This window comes from Megascapheus bottae, chromosome 11 (assembly GCF_031878675.1).
Source record: "Megascapheus bottae isolate mThoBot1 chromosome 11, mThoBot2.hap1, whole genome shotgun sequence".
Lineage (NCBI taxonomy): Eukaryota > Metazoa > Chordata > Mammalia > Rodentia > Geomyidae > Megascapheus > Megascapheus bottae.
This window is the reverse complement of record NC_143519.1, coordinates 53393176-53402631: the sequence shown is the minus strand read 5'-3', so window position 1 is coordinate 53402631 and position 9456 is coordinate 53393176. Positions and strand designations below refer to the sequence as shown.

At 47.2% G+C, this 9456-nt stretch overlaps 1 protein-coding gene across 1 annotated transcript; it reads right to left on the bottom strand.

Annotated features, from left to right (window-relative positions):
- Positions 1 to 2677: 2677 nt before the first annotated feature.
- On the bottom strand, positions 2678 to 5078 carry LOC150057087 (putative exonuclease GOR). The gene is made up of 2 exons (XM_090341745.1): positions 4967 to 5078; positions 2678 to 4633 (listed from the first exon to the last, which is right to left on the bottom strand). The coding sequence occupies exons 1-2, from the start codon at positions 5066 to 5068 to the stop codon at positions 3590 to 3592; spliced, it is 1146 nt and encodes a 381-aa protein (XP_090197871.1). The 5' UTR covers positions 5069 to 5078; the 3' UTR covers positions 2678 to 3589.
- Positions 5079 to 9456: the final 4378 nt, after the last annotated feature.

Below are 9456 nucleotides of genomic sequence, written 5' to 3'. Positions count from 1 at the left end.
GGAAAAGGAAAAGCTTCAAAACTCTAAATGTCTCATGAATTCTTTGTTTCTTAAAACTAGTAGAACATAACCACTATTTATTCAAGTCATGTGCCACTTAGCAACAGGAAAATGTTGTGACAGATGGCACATCAAGACATTCTTACAAAGCTTAGATGGTATGTCATTCCACATGGCATCCTGATAGAGGACGCTGTAGCTGGTGGAACAGCACACTATTTTACATAAAGGTGTTTCATCTGTAAGAGTGCATTCTCACCTAGGTGCTGGCTGATGGTTCATGCCTGTAATCCTAGCTACTCAGAAAGCTGAAATATGAAGATCAAGGTTCAAAGCCAGCCTAAGCAAGAAAGTCTGTGAGACACTAATTTTCAAGTAACCACAAAAAAAGAAAAGAAAAGAAGAAACTAGAATGAAGCTGTGGTTCAAGTGGAAGTGACAGACTTGAGCTGAAGCCCTCAGGGACAGTGTCTAGACCCAGAGTCCAAGCCCCACAACGAAAGAAAGAAAGAAAGAGAGAGAGAGAGAGAGAGAGAGAGAGAGAGAGAGAGAGAGAGAGAGAGAGAGAGGGAGAGGGAGAGAGAGAGGGAGGGAGGGAGGGAGGGAGGGAGGGAGGGAGGGAGGAAGAAAAGAAAGAAAAGAGAGATAAAGTCTTTTTTTTATTATTTTGCAGGTCTGCAACTCTACAAACTATCATCGACCAGTCAAGTCATAATGTAAACACAGATTTATGCCTTTAATCCCCATTTCTTGAGAGGCAGAAATAGGACTGTGATACAAAGTCAACAAGGACAAATAAACAGCAGGTTAGGCAAGGTGGCAAATGTCTGTGACCCTATCTATGGCAGTTCAAGGTCAACAGTGGGGCCAGACAAAATGTTTAAGACTCTACCTGAAAAATAAAGTAAGAAGTACCTAACTTAAATTCAAATACTGCTAAAAATAAATGCTAGTCAAAAAGATTCTAACACTACGCCACACCCTTGCTCTGATACACATTTTAATTTAAAATGGCCATTAGAGCCCTGCATTAGTGCTCCTGCCTGTAATTCTAGATACTCAAGAGGCTGAGATCTAAAGGTAGCAATTCAAAGGCCGCCATGGCAAGAAAGTCTGGAAAAATCTTATCTCTAATTAATCACAGAAAAAGGCAGAAGTAGTGCTGTGGCTTAAGCAATAGAGTGATAGCCTTGAGACAAAAAAAAAGAAAAAAAAGAAACACCTCATAGAACAGGGTTCCTGCCCAGCATTCACAGCCCAGGGCAGGTAAAAACAAAAGGGCAATAGAGTTACAACTCCATGCATTTGTACTCTCTCTACTTTCTAGGAGTAACTTTCATTTGAAATCAAGCTTTGTCTTTTTTTTTGCCCCACATAAACACTACTCCTCCTCTCCCCCAAAAGTCTAGGGTTTGTTTTTCTTGTTTTTATTTTTGCCTGTCCTGGAGCTTAAACTCAGGGCCTAGGCATTGTCCCCTGAGCATTTTTGCTCAAGGCTAGGGCTCTACCACTTGAACCACAGCAACACTTCCAGCTTTTTCTGTGTATGTGGTACTAAGGAATTGAACGCAGGGCTTGGTGCATGGTAGGGCAGGCACTCTACCACTAAGCCACACTACTGACCCCCAATCTAGGATTTTTTTTAAGGAGACAAAAAGGGTACTGAGAACCGGTCATCTCAAATGGAAGAAAGTTTTCAGAGGCTAGTGATTCCTGGAGATATCCAGAAGTTGGTGATCTGGTGAGGGGTTTGCTTGGTTATCTCAGATCACAGAAGTCTTTGTAGGTTTGGAAACTAACTCAGAAGCAGAACCAAAAAATCCACTCTGTATACAAACCTGCAGTTGAGGCCAGGATTTCCTGACCTGCCTACCTGTGACCTTCAGTTCCTGGATCTAGTTCAAGCCCCACCCACATTCCATTCCATTCAAATAAAAATACAGGCTCAGCCAGATGGAGGACTCACACCCGTGATCCTAGCTACTCAGGAGGCTGAGATATGAGGATCTTGGTTCAAAGCCAGCCCCAGCACTACCGTCTTTGAGACTCTTATCTCCAATTAACCACTAGAAAACTGGAAATGTTGCTGTGGCTCAAGGTGTAAGGCAGTAGCCTTGAGCTAAAGAGCTCAGGGACAGCGTGCAGGCCCAGACTGGGTTCAAGCCCCACAACTGACAAAAACAAAACAAAAAAAAGAAAATATAGACACAAACCCTTAAAAAAAAAACAACTTTTATTTGTTGAGTAAGATTTCAACCCAGGACAAACATTTATAGGCTAGGATTAATGACCCAGAGAACAAAAGAAACATTCAGGGATTTATTAATACAAAAAAAGCTTTCACAAATTTATTGATGTGTTTATTCATGTTTACCAACTTAGGATTCACTTTATTAAAACATGAACAAATAGCAAATATTGAACATTATGTATATATTCAGAACACTAAAACACATGTATTTACTTGTTTAGTAACTCAAAATTTACATTTATAAAAATGTATTTGCAAATATAAAGTTATATCTGCATTGAGAACATTTTAACAAATATAAAAACATTCAAACAAATATAAAAAACATTCAATGTTAACACAACCTATCATACTAACTTGGATTTAAATAGTGAACTTTATATTTTATAGAGTTTTTGAAATTACATTTAGTGGTATAATATGAACTATTATTCCTTATAAATCTCCATAAAATTTAGAAAACTGGTATTAAAAAGTTAATTTTTACTGTATATTCTAAAATATGCCAGCATAGATTAGCCTCCAATTTTCAGAACATGAAATATATACAAATGCAGTCCCCCAAATGTTTAACATAGTTAGAATTTAAAACACAATAGAAATACATTCAACTTTATGGATTTTGAATTCCATAAACAAGCATAAAAAATATTTGTGTTCAGGGGCGTGGGGCATGGCCTTAGTGGTAGAGTGCTTGCCTACCATGCACAAAGTCCTGGGTGCAATTCCTTGGTGCTCACATACACAGAAAAAGCCAGAGTTGGTGCTGTGGCTCAAGTGGCAGAGCACTCACCTTGAGAAAGCCCAACGACTGTGCCCTGGCCCACAGTTCAAGCCCCAGGCAAAGAAAAAGAAAGAGATTTGTGTTCAGCTTATTTTTCAGTTCAACCAATATACCCTGTCAACTTAAAAACACTCAAAAAAAAATTTATATTTTATAATTAAGCAATGCATTTACTTAGTAGAAAAAGAGGAAACTTCCAGAAACAGCAAAAAAATAAAGTCAAACTATCTCCATTGGTAAAATACATTTTCAAATTAAGTGATCTGTGTGGCTTAAAAAGAAATACCTTCCTTGTAAGTACTCTGAACAAAAATTCACTGCCACTAGCAGTGTCAACCTGAACTGACAAAACGTGACGGTTGGCAGGCAAAGTTTATCCCACAGTCCTCATTAAAACCCCATAACGGGTCTCGGGTTTGTTCTCCCAGGTTGCTGGCTGTTGTCCGCATGGTGGCCAGGTGTGCACGGTTAGCATCTGGGATTCTCTATCCCGTGCAGAGGAGGCAGTGGCATGCATCGACGTCAGGGCATCTGGTAGAGAAAGCTGGTGCCGATCAGGAATCGCGGCCGAAGCCAGCATCTTCCCGGACCTTCCAGAGCACCAGCTGCAGGCAGGCGCTGGCGTCCTCTCTGGAGCTGTGCCCGTTCGAATTGGCCTGGATGACTTGTCTGAGGTGGTGGGACATGAGCTTTCTCAAGGAGCACTTGTATGGAAAGCCCAGGGGATGTGGGAAGAGCAGGGCCGTGTCCACCACGGTGCTGTGGATGACCTTGAGGGCCAGCAGATCGCTCTCCAGGCTGTGTCCGATGAGGATGGTGTCGGCGCTGAACAGCTCCAGCAAGAAAGCCTGGACGTCCTGGAGCGTGGTGTCGGTGCACTCCAGATCCTTCTCGGTCACCCCGGAGAACTTGGTGTTGTAATCGACGATCTCGTTGTAGGGCTTGACGAAGGTGTCGTACACCACGCGCATGTCCTCGTCCACCACGGTGACGCGGGTCAGTTCCAGGCCCAGGGTGGTGTAAGACATCTCGCAGTCGAGGGCGAAGATCCCCGGGTGGGCCCCGTTGGCGAGGTCCTTCGAGGCGGTCTTCACAAACCCTCCGAGGTTTTCTTTCCTGCCGTCCTGAACGTGTTGCTTCGCCACCCGGCAGCCGGTGGAGCCCATGATGGCCGAGCAGCAACTGTAATGCATGGCCCAGGTCCCGTTCACCGGGCCGGAGAGGAGCCGTCCCCAGTGGTAGCAGCACTCTTCCTCCCGGACCACCAAGCCGGAGGAGGACGACACCACGTACTCGTGGCCGCAGCGGCAGCACACCCGGCGGGTGGAGGGCTGCTTCTTGGGCTGCTCGGGCGTGAAGAGGATGGCGTCGCCCTGGCGCTCGGGATGGGCGAAGGGGTACCCGTTCACCTTGCGCTGGTCCTCGGTGAGCACGTACTGCCGCAGGCGATGGTACAGGTCGGCCTTGCCCAGGTGTGGCGGCGGGCCGGGCACCAGGCCGACCTCCATGTTCTCGTCCACCTGCACGTCGGTGGTGGTGGTCTTCTGGCTGGCAGCGCAGGCTGGGACCGCCTGGTCCTCGCTCTTTGCCGAGACCTCCTTGGAGAGAGCAGGGGGGAGGCAGGGATTAGAGGGCGTGGGGCGTGGGGCGTGGGGAGGGGGGAAGCCCCCCCCACCCCGCGCCATCCGAGATCCACGGCGGGATCATGGCGGTCGCCGCCCTGTCCCGCCCAGGCCCGACCCCCGCCCAAACCCGATCCTTGGTTTTTTTTCCCCTTTTGGGGGGGGGGGGGTTTGACTCTGCGGTGGTTGCTTTCGTAAGGAAACCCAGGCGTGCCTTGGCCTCGGCTCCCGGCACTCATCTCCATCCTGGCGGTGAATTGGGGGTAGGGGGGCTCGGGGTTGGGGGGAGCTCCCGTCTGGTCTACTTACGCCCTGCAGGAAGGAGCGGCCGCGCACGGGCTGCACGCGGGGCGCCGTCACCACCGCCGCCCCGGAGGTCGTCTTCGACGCCATCCCCGACAAAGCGCGCATCTTGGGCGGCTGGTTGTTCGGCCGAGGGCCATGGACGGGTTGTCTCCAGCTAGTCATGAAGCTCCTCTTAGCGCCCGAGGAGGAGGAGGAGCAGGAGGAGGAGCTGGCGGTGGTGGAGGAGTAGGAGGGGGCGCAGGAGGCGGAGGCAGGGGCGGCCGTGGCGGGGCTGGGGAAACAGAGGACACTCCCCCTCGGGCCGGGGCGGGGGCCTGCAGCCAGCCTCTCCGGGGTCCGACGCGGGTTAGGCGGTCTCCAGACTGCCCACCTCCTCTGTGCCGGCGGGGGGCGCCCGCAGAACCCTTTCAAGGCCGGCCCCACCGTGGGGTTCCATCGTGGAGGTTCCCCCAGAATGCTGGCAAACCCTGGACACTGGCCGATCAGCTGAGGTACCAGGAGGCCGCGGCCCCGGGCGGACGGGTGACACGGGAGAAGTAGATCCGGGATCAGGGGGGCCTTGCGGTGCGGGAAGGAGCCCTGTGGGAACCAGGCAGGTGCGCAGGGCTTCGAACTCATCGCGCCTCAACGTTCTTCGGGGGGCGGGCAGGGGAGGGGGTTCCTCCTCCTCCTCCTCCTCCGCGTTACGGCCGCAGACACCACCGGGCCTTCGCCGCGTACAACACGACGACGTCGACAACTTGCGCTCTGGCTAGTCTGGGCGTAACTGCAAAAGCCTGGACTTGGCCACCGCCTTTTATAGAGCCAGCTGGCGGAAGTGGCAGGCATGGTGATTGGGCCGGCCCTTTAATCCGGCCCCACCCTGCCCGGCTTCCTCCCGCCCCTCCCCCACGCCGCTTCCGGAATCCCCCGGCCCGCCCCACCACCCGGAAGTGTCCTGTCATCCAGGGAATTTCCGAGTCCTGGGCCCGCCCCCTCCCCCCTGCCTCCCCTCCCCCGTTGGGAGGGGGTTCTGCTTCCGCAGTGCTTCCTGTGTCAACCCGCCGTTCCGCCATAGTGGCCCCCAATGGGGGAGGCCCACAGGCCCCATCCAGGAGGGTGTGTGTGTGCTCTCAGTGTGGAGGGTGCATTTGAGCCAAGATTACACAGAACGCGTCCCCAGGGACAAAACTGTGGGCTTTGTCCCCGCTGGAGGCTGGGGAGGTTGGCAGGTGACTTCTGGAACCTTCCCCCCCCCCCACCACCACCATTCATGTGGCTCCTCCATGCTCTGTTGCTGCTCTCCCCCTCCCCACTCGAGGACATCCAAGGACAGAAGAGGAGGAAGGTCCACTTTGGGCAGTGGTTGAATACAAGTTGAATACTAGGAGACCTTTTTTGTTTCTGCAAGGAGGTTGGGCTGGGCCAACAAAGACTTGAGGACTCATACACCACCAAGTCTCCATTACTCTACCTTCTAGCCAAGGCCCAAACCCATAGGACAGACATGTGTGTGTGTGTGTGTAGGTGTCAACCCGAGGGCTTTGCACTCAAGGCCTGGGGGCTCACCTGAGGTATTTTGCTTTTATTTTTGTTTCGCTTCCTTTTTTGTTCCAGACTAACACACTACTACTTGAGCCACTGCTCAAAGCCAAAGCTCCACTGTGGGCCTTTTGTGTGTGTGTGGTTAATTGGAGATAAGAGTTTCATGGACTTCTGCCCAGGGTGGCTTTGAACCACAATCCTCAGATCTCAGCCTCCTGAGTAACTAGCATGGTAGGCATGAGCCACTGGTGTCCAGCTTCAGACATATTTTTATATGACTGGGACATGTGTATGTCATAAAATATTACTATTTATGTCTTTTACAAAAGGTAAGAGGAAAAACAAATCAAACAGATGCCTATGAGAATAACCCTAGGGCCTTTGTAGAAGACCTCCAAAGCTACAACAAACTTCACAAAGAAAGAAAGTCAGTTAGTTCCAAAGGCGTTTGGAGCTGATACTCTCTGCCAGAGCAAACTGAAGTGTATGAGTGATGTCACTGTTGTTGCTGTGACTCTAGCAGGTCTCCGTCAGATCTAGAGTAAGGTAGAAAAGCAACCCAACTTTCCTACTTTTGTAGCACTAGGAGCTGGGGCCCAAAGGGCTTTTTTTTTTTTTTTTTTTGCTAGATAAGCACCTGGTGCTGAAAGCCTAGATCCTGCTTGAAATGCTGACCATTTAGGGAATGAACGTGGAGATCAAATGTACCCAAGTAGATGACAGATGAGCAACTTACATTTCAACAAATGAAAAGTCTGGACAGGCAACGAAAAGCCAGTGGTGATTGCTGTACAGTGCCTTCATGTGAACTTAAAACTAAAGTTACTGTGGGGTTTGTTGTTTGGGTTTTATCCACATCTTTATTAACATCTATTAATTGTTCAGGGACTTTAAGTTTGACATGCCCATAAATGTAGATAACTTGATCATACTCATCCCTCATCCCTTCCCAAACCAAATTCAACAAATGCTGTTTTCCATTTTCAGACTTAGATTTAAATTATTTATTCACCCTCCAACTTCTCCATTCCTCTTCTCCACTAGTCTCCTACCCCACCCTCTTGCCTCACCCTCCTGCCCCACCTTCTTGCCCTACCCTCCTACCCCACCCTCCTGCCCCACCCTCATCATTGGGAGAACCTGTTTTACATTTCAATCACTCATTTTCAGGTGTATGTTAATTCCATTTGACCAGAATGTACCAGAATGTTTGCTATGCCCTGATGACTGAAATAAGGGATTCATATAAGTTATCTATGATGTACCACCTTTTACAGTGGTATGAAAATGATGTACTCACTTCATGAGCATTTATGACATTCATCTACTCTCTGTTAAATTGATATGTCATAATTTTATTTCAAATTTAACCTTAAATGCTCCTTAATTAGAAATAGATTCCTTGGTGCATATCTATAATCCCTGCTACTCAGGAGATAGAAATGGAAAGATTAAGTTCAAGGTGAGATTAGGGTGAAGGTAGCTGCAAGACAGTTTCAAAACAAAAAAATACAGAAAATGTGGTGTATATAGACAATGGAATTCTATACTTCCATCACAAAGAGTGATGTCTCATTCGTAAGGAAATGGAAAGACTTGGAAAAAGTCATAAGCCAGACCCAAAGAAACATAGATTGCATGGTTTCCTTGATTTGTAATAATGAGAATGTGCATATAATAGATGAGATAAATATTTGCTCTTTGACATGATTAATTAAACAAGACTCTGAAAATTCACACAGTGAAACCAAAGGAGGATATTCTTAGGAGATGATCACAAGGGCTCAATAGCTACGTGCATATGATCATATAAAATGATGTTTATGGAAATGAACTCTAAGAAATGGAAACAAGGGCTTTTTTATTGCTTTTCTGTTTTTGTTTTCCCTTTTAATTCTTTTCATGATTTCTGTACAATGTCTTGTATATAAGTAGTTGGACAAAGGTGAATAACTCAGCAGTTGTGCTAACTAGACACTTGGAAATGAGCTCTGCAATGTGAAGGGAGGGGATTGGGAGGGGAAAAACTGGGAGAGAGTGACGGGGGGGGTACAACTGTTCAAAAAGAAATGTATTCAATACCTGACATGTAACTGTAACCTCTCTGTACATCAGCTTTACCATAAAAAAAAGGCTGAGCCAGGCGCAGTGACTCCCGCCTATAATCCTAGCTACTCAGGAGGCTGAGATACGAGGATCGAGTTTCAAAGTCAGCCTGGGCACTAAAGAACATGAGACCCTTATCTCCAATTAATCACTAGAAAAATGGGAAGAGGGGCTATGGCTCCAGGGGTAGGGTGGTAGCCTTGAGCTGAAGAGCCTAGGGACAGTGCCCAGGCCCAAGACCAGCAACAACAACAATAAAAGCTGAATGCGTAGTTCAAATGGTAGAGCCCTTAACTAACACGCTCAAAGCCCTAGTTTCAATCTCACTCTAGGAAGGAAGAAAGAAAAGGAAGGAGATAGGAAGGGAGAGGAGGAGAGAGAGGGAGGGAAGGCAAACAATTATAAAATCACTAATAAAAACTACTAAATGGATATTAATCTTACAGAATATGAATATAAAAACTATTACAACTTAAAACTTTCTTCAAATGAAGAAATAATAATTTTCCAATAATTTCAAAATCACAAATCAATTAATATCTACCAATGATACTGACTGTCAAGAGGAAGGACATTTCTAGCATTCTAGAATTTGGTTTCTGAACTATAAAGCTAAAATTTTGACTTCCAGAATCCTGGTGTGCCATTGCTGTTGTGTGAGTCTGAATAACTTTCTTACACTTTCTAAGTATGTATGTGTTTCTATAAAAGGCCATACACCTTAGAATTATTTAAGGAATTTCTTTCTTTCTTTCTTTCTTTCTTCCTTTCTTATATTTTTGAGCTGGAGATTGAATTCAGGTTGGTGACTACTGTACCACCTGAGCCACACCTCCAGTCCTTTTGCTTTTATTTTGTTTTTC